This window comes from Zalophus californianus, chromosome 17 (genome assembly GCF_009762305.2).
Source record: "Zalophus californianus isolate mZalCal1 chromosome 17, mZalCal1.pri.v2, whole genome shotgun sequence".
Lineage (NCBI taxonomy): Eukaryota > Metazoa > Chordata > Mammalia > Carnivora > Otariidae > Zalophus > Zalophus californianus.
The window spans coordinates 27,381,840-27,408,398 of NC_045611.1; the positions used below are offsets into that span (position 1 = coordinate 27,381,840).

Consider the following 26,559-nt stretch of genomic DNA (forward strand, 5'->3'; position numbering starts at 1 on the left):
AATTTAAATTTTGTGTGTGCGTGTGCGTGTTACAGACAGCTCTCTTAATGTCCCACTGGTCCTAAGCTGGACGCCTAGTGGTTGTGAGCCCAGACTCCATCATCTGTGTGACCTTGGCTGTGTGACCTTGGGCAAGTTTTTTTAAATCCTCTCTGTCCCTCAGCACTCTCATCTATACAATGGGGACAACAGTACCTAGAGTTTTGGAAAGATAAAAAGACTACGTGAAGCACTTAGCACAGTGGAGAAGATGCTCAGGAAGTGTTGCCTATTTTTTTTTTTTAAAGATTTTATTTATCTCACAGAGAGAGACACAGCGAGAGAGGGAACACAAGCAGGGGGAGCAGGAGAAGGAGAAGCAGGCTTCCCGTGGAGCGGGGAGCCCGATGCGGGGCTTGATCCCAGGACCCCGGGATCATGACCTGAGCCGAAGGCAGACGCTCAAAAACTGAGCCACCCAGGCGCCCCAAGTGTTGCCTATTTTATTTTTCTACCCATGAGGGGGTTGTGCTGTTTGGGCACCCAAGACAGGTCACACAGATACCACCTCTCAACAACGCGAGAGCCCACGAGGCCCCACCCCAGCTGGCTCTGAGACCCAGGCTGAGCCACTGGGTACTCTTAACGCCCTGCCAGGCAGACCATGGGATTCTCCATTTTGGTTCCCATCCACCAGCAGAGCTCTAACGTCTTGATCATCATGAGGCCCAGGGGCTCCTATAGCCCTTTCTTGAAGGGCTCCCCAAAGTAGATCAAGGGACACACCCTGAACTAGCCCCATCATGGCAAGAGTGGGGAGTGGATGGGATGAAATGGGCACAGGGAAATTTTATGGATGTGACCCAGGACGTGTCCCAGACCTCCCTGTTAGCTGGCCCTGAGAAGTGTTGAGTGCACGCACACACGCACATGCACACATCCACCCTTCCAGTGCCACCCAGGCACATGCTCCCGTGCTCCCGTGCTCCCTCCCTCCTCCCCTGCCCCTAACTTACTCCAGCTGGTTGAGGTCTTCACATTTGCTCAGCAACCAGCACAGCGGCTCCACGTGCTCCTGACTGAGGCTACAGCCCGTGAACCTGCTGGAGGAGGGGCACCAAGCCCAAGGAGAGGGCGCTGAGCCACTCAGACCTCTGCCCTGGCTTGTCCTGGGTGTGACCTCCAGCTCCTGCGGGGCCCCACCCAAGGTTGGATTCTCTGGAACTATCCGTCATCTGCCACTTACACCTCCCGCACAGCAGATCCCACCTGGCACTCCCAGGCTCCATCACACGGTGGTGCCCGACCAGCCACACCTGCATCACTTGGGAACTCGTTCAGATGCAAATTCTAGGAACCCTGCCCAGACCCACTGAATCAGAAACCATAGGATCTCTAGGTGGTTGATTCAAGCTCAAGTTGGACAAGCAGGGTGGGAGGGAGGGAAGAAGGGTGACACCTGCTGTTGCCTTTGATACTGGAATTGAGACAAAGGAGATTCAGAGGCACAGACTCCCAGTTATAAGTCAAGGGGATGGAAAGTACAGCATAGGGAATATAGTCAATAATTGTATGGTGACAGATGGCGACGGTCCCCATCGCGGGGAGTACTGCCTAGTGCACAGAGCCACCCAATCACTAGCTTGTACACCTGCAGCTAGTACCGCGTTGTAGGTCAGCTCTACTCTAGTAAAAATGAATAAATACATAAATAGCCACCCACAGTCTGTCCGCCCCGGGGCGAGGAGCACTGCAGAACGGCCTGGGTTCAAGTCCGGGCTGCCCCCTTCCTGCCGTGTGATTGTAGCTGTGAAGCTTATAGGACGTGATGTGCAGAAGGCTCTAGAATGGAGCCCTGCAGATAGTCAACATATCTTGATTCTCCTATTTATGGTTACTTCACAGCTGAGGAGGCTGAAGGCCGACAGGAGAAGGGCCTGGCCCAAGGTCTCTCGGTGAGCCAGCGGCATCAGTTATCAGAAACATCATCTCTGTGTGCGAAGGTTGCCCTCTGCTCCGTCATCCCGCCTTTGGGGATACCTGCGGAGCACGGGTCCAGGAGCCGGCAGGGCAAGGACACCTGTGTCTGGCAGTGGTTCATGCTTTACACATCGTCTCAGTTAATCCTTGCAAACATCCTGCAATATGATGGCTCCCCCTTCAGCTGTGGAAGCTGAGGATCACAGACGTTAAGGAGCTCGTGCAAGGCGTCAGGCCCCGTGGAGCTGGGATTTAAGGCCTGGTGGGCCACTTAAGAAGTCCTTTTCCTTGGACCAGGCCCCTGAACTCTGGTCAAGTCTGACAGGCACTCCTTATTTGCCTTTGCCAAAGCCCGGCCCTCTCTGGACCTCTGCTTCTTTATGTTAGAGGAAACAAGTCTGCTTGCTGGGTCCTTTCAAGGAAATGCCCCACGGCAGCAATCTGTACTCTATTCTAGGCATCCAGGAGGTGGGTCTACTTGTCCCCAATACCGACCAGGTGCCAGGGCGCAGTTTCGGGGACTTACCCACAGCATTCGCCTTCCCGCTCCTTGCTAGACCTGAAGTGCAGAGTCACATGATACAGGGACCTGGAGCAGACAGCACCTGAGTCAGCTACCCTTGGCCACAGTCTCAGGATGCCCCTGACTCGGGTCCTACTGCCTCCATCCTACCCTCTTACACCCGCCAGACAGGGCGCAACCCTCCAAGACTAGACCCGGTCCCGGCTGTCCTAGGGCAATGCCCACCTGAGATCCACCTTCTGAACCCGTGGGCACAGGCTGAAGAGATCGGCCAGCAGGAGGGGGCTCTTCGGGGACAGGCTCGTCTTGCTTAGCCTGAGAAGGAAAGGAGCGGGGCCTTACGGAGGCAAGTTGGAGCCAGGCAAGAGTGGGCGGGCAGCCTGGACGGGCTGGGAGCGAAGTGCAAGACAGGAGAGGGAGGGCAGGCGGGTCAGCAAGGCAGTAAGGAGGAAGGCAGGGACTCAAGTGGGGCAAATAGGGACTTGGGTTTGGGCCCCAGTTCGGCTTATCGGCTGTGTGTCCTCGGGAGAGTCACTTAACTTCTCTGAGCCTCAGCCTCCTTACCAGGAAAACAGGATTACTCATGGTACACCGTCCCCTGGGGTGTCTCCAGGACTTAATTACATCAAGCTGGTGCACTGCCTGGCGCGATACCCGTGCTAGTTTTATTATTATATTGTTTCTGCCCTCAAGCACGGACTTAACAGGTGAGTCCTGCTGAAAGGAAGTGGGAAGCTTTAGGTCCTTGGAGTAGTTTCTGCGATTTGGGGCTAAATAACTCGTTGCTGTTGGAGCTCTCCAGTAGGGCGTTCCGCGGCATTGTGGACCTCTACTCACTAAACCCGGTTCCTTGCCCTCCCTCTCCCCGCCCTCCTCCCCCTGCCGTGACAACCAAAAGTGTCTCCATGGCCATGTACCACTGGGGAGCAAAATCCCCCGCCCCGGCTGGGAACCACTGTCTTCGAGAAGGTGAGGCGGCTGCATCTTGCCCTCGGAGGCGCCCTGGGCACCCCCACTTCCCTCGCCCCCTAAACCCTCCCTCAGCTTGTCTCATCCGTTCCACTCTCAAGATGCACCCTGAATCGACCTGCTTCCGCCCCAGCCCCACCAACCCCCGGCCCCACCATCTTCGACCCTACACGGCCTCTTCCCTACTCTCATCTCCACTCTTTTTTTTTTTTTTTAAACTTTTTATTTATTTATTCATGAGAGACAGAGAGAGAGAGAGAGAGAGAGAGAGAGAGAGAGGCAGAGGGAGAAGCAGGCTCCCAAGGAGCAGGGAGCCTGATGGGGGACTCGATCCCAGGACCCTGGGATCATGACCTGAGCCGAAGGCAGACGCTTACCCATCTGAGCCACCCAGGCGCCCTCATCTCCACTCTCGTCCCCCAACCCCTTCTCTACCCAGCAGCCAGGCTGAGCTTTTGAAAACACACATCACAGGGGGCACGTGGGGGACTCAGTCGCTTAAGCATCTGCCTTCGGCTCAGGTCATAATCCCAGGGTCCTGGGATCGAGCCCACTTCTCCCTCTCCCTCTGCCTGTCGCTCACCCTGCGTGTGCTCTCTCTGTCAAATAAATAAGTGAAATCCTCACACACACACACACACACACACACACACACACACACACACGCATCACACCTCTGTCTTTCAAGTCCCCTTGGACAAAAACCCCAAACTCCTCCTCATGGCTCTCTCCACCTCTCTCCCCTCTCCACCTCCCCTCCTGCCACAGTGCCCTTCTGGCTGTTCCTTGAGCCCACCAAGTTCAATCTCGCCTCAGGGCCTCCTACATGCTCCTCCCTCTGTTTGGAATGCTGTTCCCTGCTCTTCACAAGGCTGGGTCCCTTTCGTCCTTCGGGTCGAACCTTAGTATCCCTCCTCAGAGGCATCCCCTGACCGCCCTCACTTTTGCATGCGCTCTTGACTACATTACCTAGAAAAATACCTCATCACTGTTTTATTGTCCAGCTGCCCACTACTACAAGGTAAGCTCCAAGAAGACAAGGACACGGTCTTTTCTCCCCACTCTCTGCTGTGTCTCCAGCCCTCCAGCGCATGGACTGAGTAATACAAAGCGTGAGCCCTGGTGTGGGGCAGGCTGGCCACCTCATTCCAAAGACAGAGGAGATTTAGGGGCTCATGCTGTGTGACGTGGGCACGGAGAAGTCCCTCCCTGGTCTGGGGTTTCCCACCTGCTCATTTTAGCCTACCACTTTGTGCGTCCAAAGATGCCCTTCCCGTCGTGGGGGCCATGAGTGGATGTGAGGTCTGTTGCATCTGCCCACCTCTGGAATGTCACCTGGCTGTTCCTTCCCTTCCCAGTAGGACACAGGGATAAGCAAGATCCTGGCTGTGAAGTGAGCTGCCTCGGGTGTCCCAGAGAGCCTCAGCATTGGTACTTATGTTGCTGTTATTAACGGTATGATTTAATTTCCCGTTGTATTTTTCCATCCCAGCTGCAGCTGCTTTCCCCCTGCTGGAAGAGTATTTAAAGTAAATCCTTTTTAAATTCTAACCAGTCTGCGCTGAAATTAGAAAGCAGAGTTTTAAATACTTCGGAGGATGCTGCTTCAGTTCCCCTTTGGCGGAGTTAGACGGTGACCTTTAAAAACTGGCGTGTGACACAGACACCACCTACATCTGTGACGTCCCTTTCTAGGAGCTGGTGACCTTTCCGTGGGCGAGGAGAAGTACAACAGCCCATTTGCCAGAGACCCTCCATTCTTCAAGGTGCCTGGGGAACACCTGTCTTTTGGAGCCCCAACCCTGGGGGAGGGGTTGGGGAATAGGAGTCCCATTTGTCAGATGAGGAAACTGATCACATAGCACCCCACCCCCCTTCAAGGTTAGTAAGGTATTAGGGAAGAGCTCCCAGCTGTGCCAGATAAAATAAAAGCCCAAGAGAAAGGAGTAACTGGGAAGGAAGGGATGGGTTTGCAAGCCAAGAGCCTCAGCCCAGCACGGGGAGATGGGGAAACCGGTCTTACTGCAGCAGGCTTAGCTGGGGGAGCTGGGGTAAGTGATGCAGCAGGGTCTCCAGGCTCTGGTCACTCAGGACCTCACAGGACAATCTGTGAAACAAAGCATCCGAATGAGGTGGGGGAGCCTTGGGGAAAGCTAGGGGTGCACCCTCACAGCCAGAGCTCTCTGGACACGGGTGGCCCAACACATTCCCTCCAAATTCCGGGCCCTTGAGTTATCATTGAGGCTGAAGGGAAAGGAAGGGCATACAAGTTTGGAAAGTGCTGCTTAAACCAAATGAAATAGTTTCCTTTGCAGCAGGACTTCTCAGAGTTTGAGCACGCTGCTGGGCATTGTGACTTCCCCCGGAGCTCTAACACTTTTCCCCAAATGTCACGGAGTCGCAGGAGTATTATTTCGAGGGCCCCGGAGATGGGCGCTCTGCAGAAGACACTTGTTAGGAAGAGCAGGCCACCTTGACCCACGGTGAGATTAACAGTGGCCGCGCAGGCCCGCAGCCCGCCAGCAAAGGATCCGAGGTGCGAGTTAGCTTGGGTCTCTGTTGTCCGTCAAAACCAGACATACCAGCCGATCACTTGTCAGGATAATCCATCAGAACCCAGTCCACTTGGGAGAAACTCCAGATACCCGCCCTTTGGGGCCCGCCTGGGCTGCAGCACTGGGACAAGCAGAGTGCCTAACCGCCGTGGGATTTACAGAGCATTTGCAGGTGTCTGGAGCAACTTCCCCACTCCCAGAGGCCTTTGGGCTGTGTTCTCCTTATGCCTTCTCCCCCTCTGCCCTTCGCTGTCCCTGTTCCTGTCCCCTGCAGGCTGTCTTCCCCCTCACTGGGCCCTCCAAGGCCCTGGCCCACCTCTACTGCGTGGTTTGCTGATTGGGAGCGACTGTGGGAAGGTCAGCCTAGGATTCCGGAGCTGGGAGCCTCACGGCGGAACCTCTGTGCCCAGGAAACTCTATGCCCTCTGTCCCAGGACTGGGCCCGGGGCTCCAAGTGCTGGCAGAACAGGGGGCCTTTGCTGAGGGGTGGTCCGTCCGCAACACCTTCCACGTGGTTTCCCTCTGGGCCCCCAGTACACAGTGCTAGGGCCTCTGGCTGGGTCAGTGTGCGCTTTACACACTTTTTTTTTTTAAGGCAATAGCAACTTTACCCACTACATCTCACATGGAATGCCAGAATGTGACCAGGCAAAGCAGACCTGCAGTGGTAGAATTTGGGGAGGGGGCCCGAGCTCCATCACCCTCCCTAGCATCTAATTATTGGAGTTCGGCATGAAGTACACTGATTACGATATTCGGGTATGCAGTCCTAGCCCTGTATCGTTGGCAAAGTACTTTCATGCTATTATCCCACTTTTTCCAGCCACAGCTGAGGGACGGGGGCCCTCAGACCCCCATCTGTGCTCAGAGCACCCAGCACTGCCTGGGGCAGCTTGCACAAAGCCTCCCACTGTGGAAGGTGAACGACAGCAGGCGGTGATGTCCAGCTATACCCTTGTGCCCCCTCCAGGGCCCGGTGGTGCTTAGCAGTTAACACGACAGAAGAGTGCTTTCTGCAGCACCGGCTCCCGCACTACTGGAGGCAGCCCGGGCATCCATCTAGACTCGAGAGGGGTGGCTGCAGGGCCCGTGGCACATCTCAACTGTGGAGGGTTACTATTAAAAGGCACGAATATAAAACAATAAGAGGCACAAATATTCAAATGTTGTGTAAAAACACATCAGAGGTAATCAAGGACAATTAAAAGTCCACGGGCTACTTGATGATTTTAGTATGTCATATAATCATGCTAATATTTGAGGTCTGATTGGAGGGGAGGGGGGATGGGGTCACTGGGTGACGGGCATGAAGGAAAGCGCGTGATGTAATGAGCACTGGGTGTTATAGAAGACTGATGAATCACTGACCTCTGCCTCTGAAACCAATAATACGTTATATGTTAATTAATTGAATTTAAATAAAAATATAGAAAAAGAGAAACAACAGACCCCCCCAAATATTTTAAGTCTGATAATGGTTTTGTGGTTATACTAAAAAAAATAAATAGGGAAAAATAAATAGGGAAGCCTGGGGTGGCTCAGTTAAGTGGCCAGCTCTTGGTTTCAGCGCAGGTCATGATCTCAGGGTCGTGAGATCAAGCCCCGCATCTGTGCTCAGCCCTGAGCCTGCTTCAGATTCTTCTCTCCTTCTCCCTCTCCTCCACCTCACTCGCTCTCAAATAAATAAATAAAATCTTTTTTTTTTTTTAAAAAGGGTACTTCCTTTTTAGCTACACATACTACAGCTGAAGTTAAGAGGTGTCGGGGGCTTGCTTCAAAATACTGTGTGTGCACGTGTGTGTTGGGGCCATGGCATGGTAATTACTAGGGAAGGTAGACGGGGACCTGAGGGTCCATCCCACTACTCACTCTTTTTTCATATATGCTCCAAAGTAGCCATAATAGTTGGGGTTTTTTTGTTTTTTTAATTAAAAAGTAACTTCACAGTGGGGACATCTGACAAAAACTCCCTCGGCCAGGTGGTCAAGGTCAACATCAACAGCGCTAAGTTCACAGCATGCACCTCTGAGATGGGACGAGAAGCGTACTTCATTCACTTCTGCGGTCTTCTTCCCCCATCCTTCCCCCAGACCCAGAACCCCAGTTTACCCATCAGAAAAACATCAGACACACCCACACTGAGGGACATTTCACAAATTATCTATTGAGGACTTCTCAAAGCTGCCAAAGTCATGAAAAACAGAGACTGAGAAATCGTCACAGACCAGAGAGGCTGAGAACATGAGGCCTAAATGCCATGTGGCATCCTGGACGGGATGCTGGGTCAGAGAAAGGGTCTTAGGAGAAAAACTAGGGGCATCTGAATAAAGCCTGGAGTGTGGTGAATGTAGCAAGGTTGGTTTCTCAGTCGTGACAAATGGACCATGACGGGTGATATTAACCACCAGGGACCACGGGCGGAGGAACTCCCTGGACTAGCTTTGCAACTCTTCTGTAAATCAAGCCTTAACCTATTCTAAAATAAACGCTTTATTAAACGGTTCATGGACTCCACATCCCAGGGAAGTCACGATGTACTGTCCCGAGACAAAAGCTCGCTGTGGAGATCTGACACAGTAAAATCCCGTGTCTGTTAACGATGTCAAAACCCCCTTGTTCCGGGTCCCTATGTGCATGCACAAGGAGAGGGGCATGGAAGGACGGACACCAGGTGACCGTGGATGAGCTGCTCACAAGGGCCAGGAGGGCATCAGAGATGGGAGCGGGAGAGCAAGAACAAAGACCGCCGGGAAGACCATGGAGAATGCAGCGGGTCTGTGGCTCTGACAGGCAAAAGACTAAATATGTGCACAGACAAGGTGGGTCACAGGGACCAATGACGACACTGACTGGATGTGGAGAAGGGTTGATTTAGGTGAGGCAGGCTTGTCTTGAATTTCTTTATTGTAAGGTAATTGTTGTAGTAAAATGGTAACAATGAGGACAAAGGAAAGAGGCTGCCCATTTCTGCAGATGACAAAGTGGAGACACAAGGAGTTAGAGCCACGTGCCCGAAGTCACCCAGCCTGTAGGTGGCTGAGCCAGGGCTCCTGATTCTAGTTCCAGTCTCTGGTCACAGACCTGGGGGTTCTGGGCTGGCTGAGTGGGGAACCAGGAGACGGAGGCCCTGAGTGGGGGCCCTCAGAAGTGACACGCTGCAGCTAAGGAGGCAGGCACAGAGGGTGCCAGGGTGGGGTTCCAGGGGTGGAGGGAGCAGACCGGGGCTCCCAGTTGCCCTGAGTTGAGCAGATGGCAAAGGGGAAGCCCCGGGCCCAGCGCAGCCTCTCCTGATAGAAGGGCAAGGTGCCCTATCGGGACGCAAGGAGGCTGCTACCAATAGGTGAGGGGTGGGGTCGGGCTACAGGGGCTGGGGATCAGGAAGGACTCACCTGGCCTCTAACCAGGACACGTCCACCCCAGGTCACCAGGCAGATGCCCACATTGTGCCCCCTCAGGCTGTGCCCTCCTTACTTACTTGACTTCCAGAGGCCCCGGGCACTTCTCCAGAGTCTCACAGAGGTGGGTGAGGCTCAGGGGATCCAGCTGACACTGCCTGAGGCTGAAAGGGGGCGGTGGGCCGGGCAGGGGGTCAGAGAGGGCCCAGGGCCCTTGTGCAGCCCCAGGGGCTCTCCCCTTCTCCCTCCACCCCTCCTCCTCCACCTCCAGGCTGCAGGATCCTCCCCTCACAGCACACGCTCGGCACCCCAAGTCTCCCCTACAGCCTGATCCCCACCACTCAGTGACAGTAAAGGATCCCCAGTGCGTAGCTGCCCTCACTCCATTCCAACGCCTCCCCACTGCCCCTGCCTGAGTCTGGGCCACCACCGTCACTTGCCTGGACCACTTTAACACCCTTCAACTCCCCTCCTGCCTCCCTGCAATCCTTCTCCGCCTGCCAGTGGCTTATCTTTTAACAGTGCAATCTGACCACGCCTCTTAGGCGCTTAAGCCCCCTGTGGCTCCCTATTACTCTCAGGCTAAAAGCGAAAGGGCCTTTCTACAGCCTCACTCGCCTCCGCTGGCCCTGTACATGCCCCAGCCACGCTGACATGCTTCTCAAGAGCTTTCCCTCCTCAGCTGACCCACCTGCCTGGGACACTCCTCCCACTCCTCCTCTGGATAAACCTGTTTGGGCCCCAGCCAAGGCATCTCTCTTCCTAGGTAAGGAAATCAAGGCCCAGAGAGGGGAGGGGCCCAGCCATGGTCACACAGCCATGGCAGAGCTGGGAAGTCTTCTGAGAAAACAACGTGGAATCTTTTCTCTGGGGAGAACGCTGGGCCCGGCAGCCCCCCTCACCAGCCCTCATACTGGCCCCCTTTCTTTTCCTTCTCTCGAACTCTCTTTCCCCCCAGGCCTAGCCCCCAGGCTCTCGTTACTCCCTGACTCTTCACCTGTATCGTGGTTACCCCCCAAAGAGAAGTGGACAAAACAGTACCAGAGGCTCCTGCGGACGCGGGGCTGACGAAAGGCCAAGAATTGGGCTCCAGCCGGGAACTCTGGCAAAGATCCACCAGCCAATTGATCCCTTGGAGTGGGGAGACCATTTTGAGAGGAACGTTCACATCACGCACATGGGAAGACAAGACACAGAAGTCAGGGCTGAAGGGGGCCTAGGGATAATCCAGTCCCTCCCTGTACAGATGGGGAAACTGAGGCCCATGGAAGGGAAGTCAGAGTGAGAAAAGCCAACAACTTACACCTGTCTGGGTGGCAGCACCTGGCTAGGTCAGGGGAAGCCAGGACAGGGAGCCCCTCCTCTCTCTGATCATCCCCGGGCTTCCATTCTCTAGGCTTTGAGAACCCAGAGAGTTCCCAGAAATGGGGACCCTGGCCCAGGATGCAAGACCACCCTGGCCTTGGGCCACTCCAGCTCCACACAGCCCAGCTGGTCTGGCAATGCTTTTCTCTGATACCTTACAGTGGTCCCACTAGGGGGCAGCTGGGAACATCTGTGCAGAACTAACAATCTGTTGTTGACTACAAAGGTGTGGAAACTTTTTCAGAACACAAACGGTCCTTGGCTTCTCGAACACCGTACACTCTGAGTGTGAAGGGCGGTGGCTCTTTTGAAGTCGGGAGTCTGCAGAGGTCTGCAGAAGTCCCGAGGGGCAGAAGCCTAGCCACCCTCCCTCCCACTCAGCAGCCCTGAGCGGGCACCTGTTCTGTCGCATCGCCCCCCCGCCCCCCGCCACCCCGCATCTCCCTCCCCGGCTGCCCCGCCTCCTTTCCAGAGCTAAGCGGCTGATTACTGCGAATGGAGGGACACAGGGGTACATCTGCAGAAGGGGTGCCAGACCTGGGTGGGCTACTCTAGGGCTAACAGTGGTCAGCACGGGGCTGGGGTTGGGGGCACCTGTAGGAAACGGAGGCCAGGGGAGAGGGGAGCCCATCCTTCCCGCCTTGGAGCTCTCCCTCCTCACCTGCCTGTTCTGTCACCTCTCAGGACGACGTGCTGGCTCTCTAAGCTGCAAACAGAGAGGAGGCAGCAGTCTGAGACAGACAGACAGACAACCCGGTCACGGAGGGCCTGGAGGGCGGCCCACTTTCTCAGCAAATATAACAATATTCATACTGAGCATAGTGACACGGATTGAAGCACATACAAAGCGCAGCACTGCCAGGACCTCCTTTTATGCTCACGACAATGGTGTGAGGTAAGAACTGTCCTTACTCCTCCTTAACAGATGAAGAAATGGGTACAGAGAGGCTCAGTGACCTGCTCAAGGCCGCACAGCAGGTAAGTGGTGAGCCTGGATTTGAACCTGGTCTGTCTGTGCCCACACCTCCCACTCTTGGAAGGGGAAAGGGGGGGGTGGAAATGGGCAGACCCCACTGAAACCATGGCTCATCTGCCCGGCTTGGCCCTGGGCTGCCTGGCCAGGTGGCTTCCCTTCTAAATTCTCATCAGCTCCAGAGACCCCATGATCGAGACTGGTCCTCGAGCACTCAACCACCATCAGGGAGCTTCTGGTTTCCATCAAAGTCTCCCAGGATGATCCACAGAGTGAGCAAGGGAGAGTCGCTGGATCGTGTCCCATGTCAAACTTGGAGGGATGGGAGTGTCCTGGGGCTACTTTCATTCATCTGTCCATTCATTCATTCAGCAGACACCTGTCACACGCTCACGGGGCCTGGTGCTACGCAGGGCCCCAAGGAGGTGACACTGTGAACAGGACAGATGGGGAAGGTGGTGGGAGCCGATGGCCCGTGGGGTCAGAGGGCAGGGCGGGGGCCCAGAGGCACACTCACCTGATGTCCAAGTGGAGGAGCCACTGCAGAGTTGAAAAGCACGGGGTCAACATGAACACCGCATCCAGGGACAAACTGTTCTCACTGAGGCTGGAGAATCATAGGGGTGATGTTGATGGAACTCACCCAAGACTCACAAACGCCCTCTTTGTTGGTCAGTGCCCAGGGCAGGGGAGGGCTGTTCCTGAGTCCAGATGACAGAGCTCACTGAACCCCAAATGGCCAGAGGGCACCTCTTCTAACTCCCCATTGTACAGATGGGGAAACTGGGGCCCAAAAAGCAGCAAGGTCTTGCCCAAGGTTATGAGACATGCTGACGACAGAGCTGAGATTAGAACTCTGGTTCTCTGGGTCTGTGATGACTCTGGAGAGTGCTTTCAGGCCAGAGTTGTGCCTCAGTTTCCCCACCAGTGCCCAGTGCAAAATGAAAATGCAGGGACTCCTGTTCAAAAGGCAGGAACAAAGCTTTTCCTTTCTTTCGGGTCTGTCAATCTGTCATAGTGTTTTCTATTTGCCATTTAATGTTGCAGCCCTCTGGCCCAGGTACGGGTGGATGAGTGAGGATCTCACAGGTTGGGGGCTCAGACTATTTCACAGTAGTGAGAAGGTCACAGGGGGATTTGCCCCAAAGCACCAATCTCCATATAATTTGCCTACAATGGGTGAGGCCTTCCTCCCCACCCACAAGCAGGCCCAGAACAGGAACAGAGGTAACCCCTTCTTCCCAGATTCCCCACGAAGACTGAGCAGGAAGGGCCCTCTGGCTACAGCACTCATTCTGTAGTTGTAGCCCAAACCAAAGCCCCCCTCCCCCTGATATTTTAGGTGTTCCCTGGGAACCCGGGGCCCAGAGAGGTGATGGAACTTGCCTAAGGTCACACAGAGAACCTAACAGTTGTGAGCTCTCCCCAGGGCTCCTCTCACTTTAGCCCCCAAGAGCTCAGGAGGAGAAGAATATGTGGGAGCCCAAAGTACAGGGGCTTTCTAGCATCCAGAAACTCTGGTATGTTGCAGGCAAAGTCTGGAGGCTCCTGCTCTCCTCCCAGGGCCTCCCTCCCGCATGAACATCTCCCCCCCTCTGCTCTCCAGCTGCCCTGGGCACCCTGCTCGGGCATCTTGTCTGGTACACATCCTCCCTAGTCAGCCTGTATCCTAGGAACAGCCCCTCCCTGCAACCCAGGGCTGCCATTCATTAGGGTAACTGACCGTTAGCTAACGCTTCCCGCCCATGCTTGCACCGCCCCAGGTGGCTTGGGCCTCCCAGAGAGCCTGTGCAGAGCCACAAAGTCAGGTTCAAGAAGTAAAACCTTGGGACAGCAGCTGGATCACTGAGTCCCAGAGGCTCCCTCAATGAGACTCACAGCAGCTAACTACCCTTTGTGAGCACTTACCCCGTGCCAGGGACTGCACCAGGAGATTGACATGCGTTCTCTGATTTAATCTTTACAATAACCGGGGAAGGAATGAGACAGGACACAGAACACCCCCTCCTCACCCCCACACCCGTCTTCCTGATGAGGACAAGCGTCAGAGGCTTTGTCTAGTTGGCTACTCACTCCAAGGACTGCAGAGGTCCCAGCCCTGGGAGCAGCTGGGCCAGCTGGGCTGCGCCTTCATCCCCCAGAGCATTGCCTGAGAAGCTGGGAGGGGTGAAGGGGCAGAACAGGTTAGTGGAGGGTGGGCGTGGGGCCCGTAGGAGCTCTGTGTCTCCACCCCTGGGAGACAGCTTCTCCTGAAACTGGCACTGGGCCCTGGGCCACCAGACCAGATCTCAGCAGATCTCACACAGGTCCGCTGGAGTTTCCCCCACGTTTTCCATCCTGAGGTTTGTGACCCTTGGGGGTCCGGGAGGGGCTTCAGAGGGGTCATATGTGGGGACCTGCATTTTAGGGGGAAGGGTCACAACCCTCCCCGGACTCTCTAAGGGGTTCCTGATTGCAGCAGAGAAACACCACTGACCGCAATCTTAAAAAAAGTCAAAACAAAACCGCCCCCACCAACACCCAGGGCCCGCTGGGCTCCACCCACCCGCCCTCCACCAGCAAATACTCACTCCAGGTGGGTGTGGCAGCATCTTCCTCTCAGCGCCCTGCAGAGCTGCTCGAGGTGCTTGGCTTGCAAGCCGCAGTGTGTCAGCCTGTGGAGGAGGAAGCACAGCCCCTCAGGACAGAGGCCACAGTGGCCACCACCCCCAGGCACACAGGGACGCACCGACACACAGCACACACGCAAGGCCTCCTGCACCGGCAGTCAAGAGCTAGAGAGAGTCAGAGACACAGGGAGACCTAGATGGAGAGACACTGAGATGAGAGACAGAGGAGACGGATGCAGAGATGCACACGCACGCACGCACACCTATGCACGCATGCACAGGCACTTACACATGCACGCGCGTGTACACACACAGTGCCAGGGGAGGACAAACGGACGATGACAGAAAGGGCAGCAAAGACAGAGAAACAGAAAATATGAGAGAAACAAGCAACAATAGAGACAGACAGGGAGATTCAGATGGACACAGAATAAGAGAGAAGGCCAGCAGAACATCGACGGGAGCCCTGCGGGGGCTGAGCCCAGCCCCAGGATGAGGGAAGAAGGTGACACATGTCCCCATTCTCTCCATCCAGAGTCCCCACAACCCATCAGCTGCTGGAGGCCAGGGGAGCTAAGAGGAGTGGGGGCCCCCTGGGTGGGGAAGGTCACTGAGGGGGCTGCCCCGTGAGCCCCGTCTCTGGTGGGCTGAGCAGCGGAGGTGGGAGGCAGGGAAGCCAGGCCACAACTCCTGGATACGGCAGGTTGTGTCCTCCAGGGAGCCCCTGGGGCTGGAGGCCTGGGGACAGGCTTTGAGCAGAGGAAGGGAAGAGGTAGGAACCACACAAGGCCGGCAGGCCATCTCTGCACCTGATTCTCGTGGGGCACAGGGGCCGCTCAGAGGGCGTCCGGCACGTCAGGCTGACCCGAGGCGCAGCCCTGGAGGGACACATACCATGGCCAGGCTGAGCACACTCCCCAGCCACTGTCTCCGAGTCCACCCTCAGCCTCACCTCCCGCCGTTCAGTCTCTACACAAGGCCTGGAGAGGGCAGGCCCTGGTTCCACCCGGGCTTCTTGGCTTCCGGGCTGTGTGACCTGGGACAGATCACGTAGCCTCTCACCGGGACAAGGTATGTGAACCGCTTTAGTGCGGTGCGTGCCAGAGGGAGCCAGAAGTTTCTAACCAAAAGCAGAGCTGCAGGCCAAGCACTCTGCAAATCCTTGGGGTTTATGCTGAAGGACCTCAGTGTCTGGCGCTTGGCTCCCAGCTATGTCACCGCTACCCCAGTCGGCCATTCTGCGTCACAGGGCAACGGGGAGGCAGTCTGTCCTGTGACACTCCCCCTCTGGGCTTCGTCCCTTGCCAAGCCTGCTGGCTTCCTGCTCCTTCGTGAATTTGTCTAGGTCCCCTGAGAGTTGAGTGATGCTGTCCAGCCGTGGAGGTCAGGCAGGGTCTGGGCCTGGCTCAGCACAGGGCCCGGATGAGGTTGGGCCCTACCTCTTCTGGATCTCCTTCAGCTGCTCCTGCTCTGGGGCAAATACGAAGACCGCAGTTTTGTGCAGCACGCTGCAGAGGGAGAAGAGAGGAAGGAGACAAGAGGCTCACAGGGGCCCGGGGGCCATTTTCTAACCTGGCCTGGAGGGACCGCAGAGGTACTATCCCCTGCCTCTAGCTGTGGCTACTTCCTCTGACTCTGCTGTGACTTCCTGAGCTTTTGGGCACCTGAAAGCTTTCTACCACAGAGATTTTGCAAACTTATCAACCCTTGTTTCCTGGAAAGCCCTTGAAAGAAAACTTCAGTCCTGCCTTTTCTCTCTCAGGCTGAAACCCTCCTCGCGGGCGCCTGGGTGGCTCAGGTGGTTGGGCGTCTGACCTCGGCTCAGGTCATGATCCCAGGGTCCTGGGATCGAGTCCCGCATCGGGCTGCCTGCTCAGCAGGGAGGCTGCTTCTCCCTCTCCTTCTGCCTCTCGCCCTGCTTGTGCTCTGTCTCTCTCGCAAATGAACTTTAAAAAAAAAAAAAAGAAAGAAAGAAACCCTCCTTGAGGCTTCTGCTGTGTGCTCGCCCAGAGAACCCTCAGCTGAGGGTGCTCACCCCAGTTCAGGGAGGTCACTGCTAGCTCCAGGACAGCTGCCGACAGTCTACATGGGGCTGTAACTTACAGCAGGAGCATCCCTAACCTTGCCGGTGTAAACTGAATATTAAATACACATTTTTTTAAAGATTTTATGTATTTTTTTGAGAGAGAGTGAGAGAGAGGGAGAGCGCAAGCAGGGGGAGGGACAGAGGGAGAAACAGGCTGCCCACTGAGCAGGGAGCCCGACGTGGGGCTGGATCCCAGGAACCCAGGATCATGACCTGAGCCAAAGGCAGACGTTTAACAGACTGAGCCACCCAGGCGTCCCTAATACACCAGAGTTCATACTTCTTCCATGTGGAGAACTTACAAATTATAGTAAAGTAAGAAGAAAATAAAGAAAAATCACCTACCACCTCTTCCATCTGTCAATGACCGCTGATAACATTTGGGAATGGGTTCTTTAGGTCTTTTGTTTTTTATTATTTTTTTACTTTTTTTAAAGATTTTATTTATTTGACAGAGACAGACACAGCGAGAGAGGGAACACAAGCAGGGGGAGGGGGAGAGGGAGAGGGAGAAGCAGGCTCCCCACTGCAGCAAACCCGATGCGGGGCTTGATCCCAGGACCCTGGGATCATGACCTGAGCTGAAGGCAGACGCTTAACGACTGAGCCACCCAGGTGCCCCTAGGTCTTTTGTTTTTAAAATGCAACTGATATTCTTTCTTTTTTCCTTTTTCTTAAAAAATGGGATTAAAGGACAGATTCTTGTTTAAGAATTAGTTTTTCAAGGGATAGGTGAAACGGGTGACAAAATGTTGGTAATTATTGGTGGGAACTGGGGTGTTCGCCATTCTCCCTCCCTTTTGAGTATGTCTGGGAAGCTTTACTATAAAAATGGTGAATTAAAATTATACTACAGTCATCGCTCTGGACTAAAATTGTACCTTCATCATCACTTTTCATTGAGTTTTTCTCTCTGAAGGTAACTCAGTTTACTTACCTAATATTCAACTGCTGTATATTTAAGGTATGTTCCTTTTTCCCTACTATAACTAACACTGAGGTGAATATTCCTGTATCTAAATGTGTTTGCACCAGCATGCTGACTTCTTTAGTGTAAATCCCTAGAAATGAATGGAGCACCATTTGGAATGAGCTAAGGATCCTTTATTGGATCATTATATACATATACAGTGAATCAAGGTCCCCTAATCTCTCTTTTGGGTTAATCGGTGTCTCTCTCCTTTGAGGGGTGTTTAAAGCAGGGACCACCCTACTTGGTTAAGAGCCCCTCTGGGTGGGGACTGTGTTGACATTAATTAGTATCTGCCCTCAGCTCCCCAGACTGAATCCTGAGACTTACAGAAATAAGGTTGGGCCTTGTCTCGTGTCAGGTTCCCTAAGAAGCAGAGCCTGAGCCTCTGAATGGGGCAGAGAGCCAAGTTTCATTTGATCACTTGTGTATGTGATATACTGAAGGCCTGCTTGGGAGAAGCTGGTAAGGGACCAAGGGAAGCAGAACAGAGCAGGTCTTTGGCCTGATCCCACAGGGAGCTCTGGAGCATGAGGGCACCAAAAGTTTGTCCTACCCAAGGCAAGGGGGCTGGACAGTGACACCTCTGCCTCTCTCACTGGCCACTCCTGGTTGGGGGAATTGGGAGGGTAACCACCCAGGCACCACTGGCTCCTATTGGCCCCGGGGTAGTTCCCTGGAGAAGGTATAAACTGAGAGCAGCTGGGAAAAGAGGGTGTGGGCAGGGCTCCAGCAGCATCTTCAGGTCCCAAAGGCCTGGCCCAGAAAGAATGCTAAGGTCTTAGAGAGAATGGTGGAAGAGCCCCCGAGCTCCAGGCTGGAGGCAGGAGGGGGTAACAGTGGTCCACTGGGAGGTCCTACCTGATGTGTAGGTCTGCCAGGGCCTGGCACGTGCTCACCGCACTCAGCACACAATGCACCCCGTCCACAGAGAGCCCGTTGTCGCTGAGGCTGTGGGGGGGGGGGGGGCGGGCAGTCAGCAGACAGCTCAAGTCCTCAGGCCTAGACAGCTCCAGTCCCCTCCTCGTGGCACAAAGTAGCTTGCTGACCGTCACTCTGGGGATGTCCTGGGTCCTTAACCAGGGTGTCTCGAAGGATTCTGGCCCACGTGGATGAGCCAAGAGCTGCATGACTTCGTGTCCCACTCAGAGAATAAGGTTCTACAGCTTGAGTGAGAAGTGACTTACCGTTTTTACCTCTCTGAGCCTGTTTCCTGGTCTGTCAAATCACCACCATTTTAATCCCATTTTACAAATGGAGAAACTGAGGCCCAGAGACATTAAATGATGTTAAGGCTACTAAGTGACAGAGTCAGGACTGAACTCCCAAGGCAAGGCCCCAAACCACTGTCACTCAACCTCAACATTCCCCTACCCAACCCACGCTTGATGCTAAAACCTCAACACATCCCACCCAAACACCACCCCACCTGATACCGTGTAACACCATAGCACATCCAGCAGCCTACTACCCTTTCTTTCCATCCCACCACCCCAACAACCCACCCCTTTACCTCGGGGCACTGTGCCCCCACCCTAACACGCCTCTTCCCACTCCAACACCACAAAACCCATCCACTCCAAACCCTAATGAAACACCCACTGCAACACCCCACCACACCCCAGGGCTGTTGCAAGGATGAACTGGAACACAAGCCCCTGATGTACGAGGAACACGCTCTACACACCCAAGGGGTTTTAGTAACTGGAACTGAGACAGAGGCAAAGGCAAGTCATGGGCAGACCGCTCCAACTTTGCTGGTGCTGGGGGAGAGGTCAGTGGAGAAGCACTAGGCCACTGCAGGCATGCAGATCGGGGTGGCAAGGACCAGGTGGGGCTCTCTCCAGGGCTCCCCTCCCCATCACCCAATAGTGACGCTGGCAACTCACTCCAGATTCCTGGTGATGTGCAGCTGAGATGCGGCCTCTGCCATCAGTCGACAGCCTTCATCGTCCAGCTGGTTTCCTGAAAGGCTGAGACAGAGGGGCCCGATGCCTTGTGCTGGTGGGGTGGGGTCCCCCCTAGCCTCTGCACTCACACAGTCCCTCCTTGGCTTTAGCCAAAGCAGCACTCCAGTAAATGAGCCCTAATAATGATGGATGCTGCACGGCTGTGTATGACGTGCCCTGCGCTGTCCCAACTGCTTCTACCATTACTGGGCATTTAATCCTCACAAGGACCTTGTGGAGCAGACACTATTATTATCCTCATCTTACTGATGAGCAAACCAAGGTTTAGAGCGTTTAAAGCACCTCCTAAAAGGTGGACTTGGGATTTGAACCCAGGCAGCCTGATTTCAAGGCCCCACCCTCAGCTGCTTTTTTAAGCTTCAACCTGCATAATTGCTTCTTATGATAAACTCCATGGTTATAGGGGCATCAGATCTACCAGGGGGATCAGGGAAGGTTTCCCTGATGTTTGAACTACTTGCTTGAAAAACTAGGAGCTCAAAAACAAAACAAAAAAAACCAAAACAAAACTAGGAGCTCAATAGGTAAGGGGCGGGAGAGAAATGGGGGAGGGTGTTCCTGGTATTGGGAACGGCTCATTCAAAGGCCCTGGGGCATAGCTCACTGGCAGAGCTGAAAGGGAGACAGTGTGTCAGGATCAAAGATTTCAGTGGCAGGACAGAGTCAGATGGGCCTTGGTGGGTTGGAGGCAGCGTTTTAGATCATGCAGGATTTTAGGATTTGGGCTTCAACTATGAGCAGTGGGAAGGAGTAAAGGGGGGGGCAGGCAGCAGTGAAATGTAGTTTACTCTCTGCCACGTGGAAATGGCCAGTGTGGAAGCAGGAAACCCAGTGAGGAGGCTGATGGGGTCATCCAGGTGAGGAGTGAGAGTGGTTTGGCCTGGGGAGCTGGATGAAAAGAGGGTGGTGTTGAGAGCTATGTAAGTGGTAGGTGGACTTGGGATGGGCTGCCTATGAGGGGAGGACAGGGAGCTGAGAGATGCCTGGCCTGTGTAGCCAGGTGGGTGATGGGGCCATACTGTGGGTGAGTGCACCTGGGGCAGGTAGGGGGTGGTCAGGCTTGGTGATGTCCAGCTGGGTGGAAGCGTGTGTTTTGTATAAACACCTTCTAATCCTGTCTTGGTTCTCCCAGTGGGACAATGTCAAGGCTCAAGCTTTGGTCACCAAGGCCCTCACCCATTCATCATTCCCTAGGGTGAGGCCACTCACCTCACAACACCTTATGGCATTCCATCACTCCACCCTCACAGCCATCTGATTTCCTGGGATCGCCCTAGCAGGGATCCCCTCCTGGGAGGACATGACAGGACCTCTACCAATCCCTAAGCCCTACTCACAAAGGAGCTGGGCATTCATGGAATTTCTCCAGCCCCAAAAGAGAAGGCGGTCTCACTCTACTCTGGGAAGAAGACAAGGGAGGGGACCCTGAGGGCTGTGGTTTGGAAGACATGTGTGATGAGGTCTCCACTTTGCAGCTCTCAGTAACACTGGTTACAAGGACGAGGCCGGTGGGAGTCAGACTGTCTGAGCCTGAATCCTGGCCTGGACTCTTCCTAGACGTGTGACCTTGAGCAAACTTAACCTCTGTGTTGCTTAATTTCCTCCTCTATGAAGTGTGCATAGTAATAAGACTTACATCACAGAGATGGGAAGATTAAATGAGAGGATGTATGCAAAAAAGCCTGGTCCAGGGCAAGTGCTAAACAGTGGTAGCTGTCATGATGGTCTGAGTTCCCCAAATTCTTAATGAGGCATCATGCCCTTCCTTACACCACGCACCCAAAGTGGAGGCCCTTCAGACACTGCCCTGCCCCCCCCCATCTCCCACCCCAGCACTTCCCGCGATACTCACTCTACATCGTCCAGGCGGGGGCCTTCCTGGAGCTGGGCTATGAGTTCCTGCACGTCATGGACCCTGAGCTGACACTGCTGGAGCCTGGAGTGAGGCAGAGGGGCTCAGGGCAAGAAGCTAGACCACACCTCCTCCGGCCCCAAGGGCCACCGCCGGGTGTGGGAGCTGGGGGAGTCAGGAAGCAGACAAACCTGGGGTCTCATCCTGGCCCTGCTTCTTAGTAACTGAACAATCTTGGACAAGGCCCTTGGCCTCAGTGTCCTCCTCTATCAAATAGGAATAATAAAGTGTACTTGGCAGGGTTTCCAAAAGAATTACAGTGAGGTAATGGATATAAAACACTACAGTGCCCAGTATGTAGCAAGGGCCCATTAAATTAGTTGTCATTACTGTTGTTATGGCCGATGCTCCTTATTCAGGCCAGGATGGCTTAAAGTCCTTTCTCTGCTCCATGCCTGTTTTTCCTTTTATCCTCCTTGCCCCTGCTCTACCTCTCCTCGGAAGGCGCCCTCCCCCCATATCACATCCCTCCCCTTAAGGCAATCGAGCCCACAGAGGTACCTGAGTGTCAGGCTTCTGCTCTGAGCCTCTTTCCTCTGGCTGGCATTTCCCTGTAGGTCTGGCGCTCTGGCAAGAACAAATCCAACATTGGCCTTGTCTTAGATTCCAGGGCCTGATTGTTTGGAGGTGCTAAAGGTGCTATTCAGAAAAGCAGCAAGAGCAAAAGGTTTGAGGGCAAGTAGGCTTTACTCAAATTCTGGCCTTGGGCAAGCCACTTCACCTATCTGAGCTTCCATGGTCTCTCTTCCAAGATGGGATGACAGTATCTGACGCAGATTGACTGAAGGATTAAAATGAGACGATGCACGGTCAAGCGCCCAGCATGGGCACAAAATTGAAGCTTAGTAAAAAGAAGCTGCTATTTCCATGTTGTGAAGCCCTCCATTTGTATACATGCCACCTGTGGTTCAAAAGGCTGGGAGCATGGACTGTGTGTGGGTCCAGGCTGTGGGAGCCACGGCACCTCCAGGCTCTCTCCCACTGGGCCAGGGGAGGGGTGGGGACTGCAGAGAAGCTGGAACGTCATTACCCAGGTTTTCACAGACCTCTAGACTGGCGCTGTCCAACGGAACTTTCCGCAATGATGAGAATGTTTTGTATCTGTGCCATCCACTGGGGGAGACACTAGTCTCCCCATGGCCACTGAGTACCTGAAATACAGCTAATGTGGCTGGTAAACTTAAATGTTCATTTTACTTAATTTTAACTAATATGCCTTTAAATAGCCACTTGTGGCTAGGGGCTACCATATTGGGCATCATAGCTCTGTACACCTGGAGGGGAAAAAGACCTTGGTCCTACTCGATCGTTGTATGGGGGAGAAAACTGAAGTTCAGATCAGGGAAAGGACTTGCCCAAGGACATATAACATCATCTGTCTGTGAGTCTCAGCCAGGGACGAGTGTGAATAAGTCCAGCTGGAATGTTCTCTCATGGAAAGGCTGCTTCCCTTTCTTTGCCCATGCAGGACCAGCCAAGCTGGAATCCATGCACAGCTGGATTAGCCAGCATCTGAGTGCCATCTGGATGTCAGCAGTGTTTTAAGCACTTTCAATGTGTTAATTCATTTAATCCTCAGAGTAACTCTGAGATGTGGGTATCATCATTGCCTCCCCCCCCCAACTTTCAGATGGAAGTGTTTTCTGGAGCTTCCCCCACATAGTAACACCAATCTAACAGTATATTCATGCCTTCCCTAAGGGTCTGACTTGCTCTGAGATTTCTGGGGATGCTCCCCCACCACAGGAACCAGATGTGGTCCAGATACGCTAGAAGAAGGTAAAGTCCTTTGCCAACTCTGAAAAGAAAGCCCTTTCTCAGGCAGCCATAGCAAGAACAATCCCCACATTCCAGCTCTTCACGGGCTCTCTTGGCTACCTTACCCTGCGACTGCTTGAGCCCAGACTGCTCCTCAGAATGAGCCCACACCCACCCCCTCCCTAGGTTCTTACCCTCGCAGCTCTGCAGCAGTTTCTGCGGGCGGAGAAAGAAGGAAGATGAGGTCCCCCTCCCTGCAAAAGTCAGACACCAAGCCATGAGACCAATGGACTGGAAACCAGCACATCACCCGCTGCCTGCACACCCCTTGCAGCCCCGAACATCCAGAGAAAGCTGATTTTATTATAACCGACAAAGAAACAACTGGCAGAAATGCCCCAAATCAGACAAGTAAAATTTGTGACTATGTCGTTGCTCGATGAATCCCGAGAGAGTATTCTTTAAAAGTCAGGAAAACAATATTTACAGAGAAGACTTTAAAAAGTTAGGAATGCAAAGAGTTTTTGTGGGAGTTACAGTATTTTAGGGTTAAGAGGCATGGCACTTGACCCACTCCGTAATCCAAACAGGAAACCCCAGTTCAGCACCACGGAGAGCAACTCGCGGCTCATGATTCCTTCGCTATGCTTCCTAGACGCGTTGACTCATTCCTTCCACCCTCCGCCCATCCACCCATCCATCATCATTCTACTCAGCACTACCCACTGAGTACCAGGTGCCAGGCCTGAGCTAGGCTCTGGAGATACCGATGTGAATAAAACAGATTCAGGCACACAAGCGTAGCTATTGCATACGCGGCGCTCCATTTCCCACTCCCTACCTTCCCCTCCCCCTTTCTCCAGCCTCTGAAGGCTCAGATTCCACTCCTTGGGCTCACCTGACCTGCAGGGTCCTGACAGTAGGGCATGCGACCGCCACCTTTGTCAAGCAGAGTAAGGTTGACACGGACACATTGTTGCGGCTCAGGCTGCAAGATCGGGACAAGGGTATCAGGAGTGAATCCTGTATCCCATGGGCCCCAGACTTTTTTTGCTCTCCAGGGGAGGTGGGTGGCTCAGGCAGGGGTGGGGGTGTGTGGAAAGACGGCTTACTCAAGCTTCTGGAGCCGTGGCAAACAAGGAAGTACCTCCACGATGTTCAGCACAGCCCAGTCCTTGAGCTGGTTGTCCTGAAAGCTGCAAGAGACCAAGGTCCAGTCCCTCAGCCATGGAGTTGGGGGCCTTGGGAGCCCCAGTTGGCAGGTGACACGGCTGCCCTCATGGAGGAGACACAAGTCATAGGCCCACAATGTGGTGGTAACCAGCTCCACAGTATCCAGTAGGCCCAGCTAGGAGGAGAATACCTCTGCTGGCCTCACTTCTGTCCCTATTCAGCCCCAATGGGGTTGTTCCTGCCGAGTGGCCCAAGATGATGGGCTGTGAAGGCCTCGTGAGGTGGAATGAGGACACCCAGCACACTGCTCTCAGGGCAATGTCTGGGATGTGCCTGAGGCCATCCAGTTTATCAGGGCCTCTTGGCTCTTGGGGTGATGAGCAGAGTCTAGACTGGGATACAAGAGATGCTGCTTCCAGCCCCAGCTCTGGCCTCGACTCACCCAGAACCTTAGACCAAGCACATTTCTTCTGACCTCACATTCCTCATCTGTCAAATGGGGTCCACAACCCAGCCTTGCCTGAGTTCCTAGCCAGAGGGACAGAAGTACGAGGGTACCTTTGTGCAAGATTGCTCTGGTTAGTGCAGAGGTTTAGAAATGTGAACATGTTGACACTTATTTACCCCTGATTACTGAGAGTGACCTTAGTCTTTTCTCCTATCAGCCAGTGATCCCACAGAAAGAAAGGCACCCAGCTGAGGGGATAGGAGCTGTGGTCCAGCTAACACTCCACTCAACAAGCAGAATGACCTAATGCCACGCTGCATGTCTCTGGACAAAACGGTGCCTTTCTAAATCTCATAAAGGTGCCATAACAACTAGTGGTGGTTCTGCCAATGAGCTGCTGAGAAGGCTCCCCGGCCCTACCCCTCTCAGGCTACTCATCACAAACACAGGGCAGGAATATATTTGCAGATATGCGCTCAGTTAGCACGTACTTGCATCTAAATGTGTATGTGGATCTAAGTGTGCACAGGTGTGCACACACCTATGAATGTGCAAGTGAGGGGAACACATTTAAGTGAGCAGGCGAGTGCCAGTGTGCACACACATGCACGAGTGTGAAGGTATATGTGTGTTTCATGCATTTATGTGTGCCCACTGTGCCTGACACCTGCCTACACACGGCCATCCCTTCTCTCAAGGTCACAGAAAGAGGGGGAAGGGGCCTCAAAGTTCAAGGTCCTTCAAGACAGCCGAAAATATCAGATGAAGGAAGCGGTGCTTGAGGGTCTTTGGCAGCCTTGTGTTTGGATCCAGACCCATCCAGTTCTTGGACCAATGCCTCCCCTCTCTGGATCTCACTGAAAAACTGTCCAGATCCTGATGGAAAATGCAGGACTCATTACAGGCTCTGGGGTGGGGATGGGGAGCCCAGGGACCTGGGAAGTGACTTGTCCCCCTTAGCCAGCAGGTCATCTTGGAGCTCACTCACCTGACCTCTTCCAGCTGTGGACAGAGGCGCAAAGCCTGCACCAGGTGGCTGATGCCTCGGGCAGTGATCTTACTTCCTGCTAACCTACAGCGTAAGCAAAGGTGGTGGGAAGGAATGGGGGTGGGGAAAGGGGGCAGGCCAGGAATCTGCCCTGTGCAGGGTCAAAAGGAGAGGGGAGAGTTCCAGGCATATCCAGCTGAGGATCCCTCTTGGACCCAAGCCCTGGCTCACCCCAGCTTCTTCAGGCTCCGCATTGTTGGCAGGCTCCTGGAGAGGGCTTCTGCAAAGGCGTCCCCACATTTCCTGCTCTTAAAGCTGCCACAGGAAGAGGCAAGGTAGCAGAGGCTCAGTGCTGAGCAGGGCTTAGAAGCCATCACCCACCCCTTCCTCTGACAGATGGAACTGAATAGTTAATAGTTATAGGAGTGGGGGCGCCTGGGTGGCTCAGTCGTTAAGCGTCTGCCTTCGGCTCAGGTCAAGGTCCCAGGGTCCTGGGATCGAGCCCCGCATCGGGCTCCCTGCTCAGCGGGAAGCCTGCTTCTCCCTCTCCCACTCCCCCCCGCTTGTGTTCCCTGTCTCCCTGTGTCTCTCTCTGTCAAATAAATAATAAAATCTTAAAAAAAATAGTTACAGTAGTGGTAGTAGCTCTTGTTTGTAGTAATAACAAATACGGATTATGGCAGAGGCTGCTAACTGCCCACTGAAACCCATTCTCTGTGGGTAGCGCCCTAACCGGCGGCATTTCCAGCCTCCCGTGCAGCTCAGAACATAGCTAGAGCAGCTATGTTCCCACCACTGGATGGTGAGCAGAAGGGATGTGCCCCATCTCAGTGTGTGTGGGCTTTAACACGCTGGGTACATCTAAGGCGTGCTCCCCTTCCCTTCCCCTAAGTCAGAGCGCGGATA

At 54.1% G+C, this 26,559-nt stretch overlaps 1 protein-coding gene across 11 annotated transcripts in view; it reads right to left on the reverse strand.

Annotated features, from left to right (window-relative positions):
* Positions 1–26,559, reverse strand: part of NLRC5 (NLR family CARD domain containing 5) — an 84,237-nt gene that overhangs the window by 21,729 nt on the left and 35,949 nt on the right. For 5 of the 11 annotated variants that reach the window (XR_003524207.2, XM_027619115.2, XM_027619109.2 and 2 more), the window contains 22 exons: positions 25,885–25,968; positions 25,654–25,737; positions 24,157–24,240; positions 23,943–24,032; positions 23,239–23,298; positions 22,008–22,067; positions 21,788–21,853; positions 21,227–21,310; positions 19,294–19,377; positions 18,266–18,355; positions 15,788–15,856; positions 15,158–15,226; positions 14,310–14,393; positions 13,813–13,896; positions 12,257–12,346; positions 11,428–11,472; positions 10,443–10,532; positions 9,482–9,565; positions 5,475–5,558; positions 2,708–2,797; positions 2,486–2,548; positions 996–1,082 (listed from right to left, as the gene is read on the reverse strand). Coding sequence is in view for 10 of the 11 variants with exons in the window: in XM_027619115.2 (XP_027474916.1) it covers positions 996–1,082; positions 2,486–2,548; positions 2,708–2,797; positions 5,475–5,558; positions 9,482–9,565; positions 10,443–10,532; positions 11,428–11,472; positions 12,257–12,346; positions 13,813–13,896; positions 14,310–14,393; positions 15,158–15,226; positions 15,788–15,856; positions 18,266–18,355; positions 19,294–19,377; positions 21,227–21,310; positions 21,788–21,853; positions 22,008–22,067; positions 23,239–23,298; positions 23,943–24,032; positions 24,157–24,240; positions 25,654–25,737; positions 25,885–25,968 (1,725 nt within the window). In the remaining variant the exon portion in view is untranslated. The remainder of the gene's footprint in view (positions 1–995; positions 1,083–2,485; positions 2,549–2,707; positions 2,798–5,474; positions 5,559–9,481; positions 9,566–10,442; positions 10,533–11,427; positions 11,473–12,256; positions 12,347–13,812; positions 13,897–14,309; positions 14,394–15,157; positions 15,227–15,787; positions 15,857–18,265; positions 18,356–19,293; positions 19,378–21,226; positions 21,311–21,787; positions 21,854–22,007; positions 22,068–23,238; positions 23,299–23,942; positions 24,033–24,156; positions 24,241–25,653; positions 25,738–25,884; positions 25,969–26,559) is intronic. The other 6 variants (XM_035725125.1, XM_027619110.1, XM_035725126.1 and 3 more) reach the window with 4 other exon arrangements.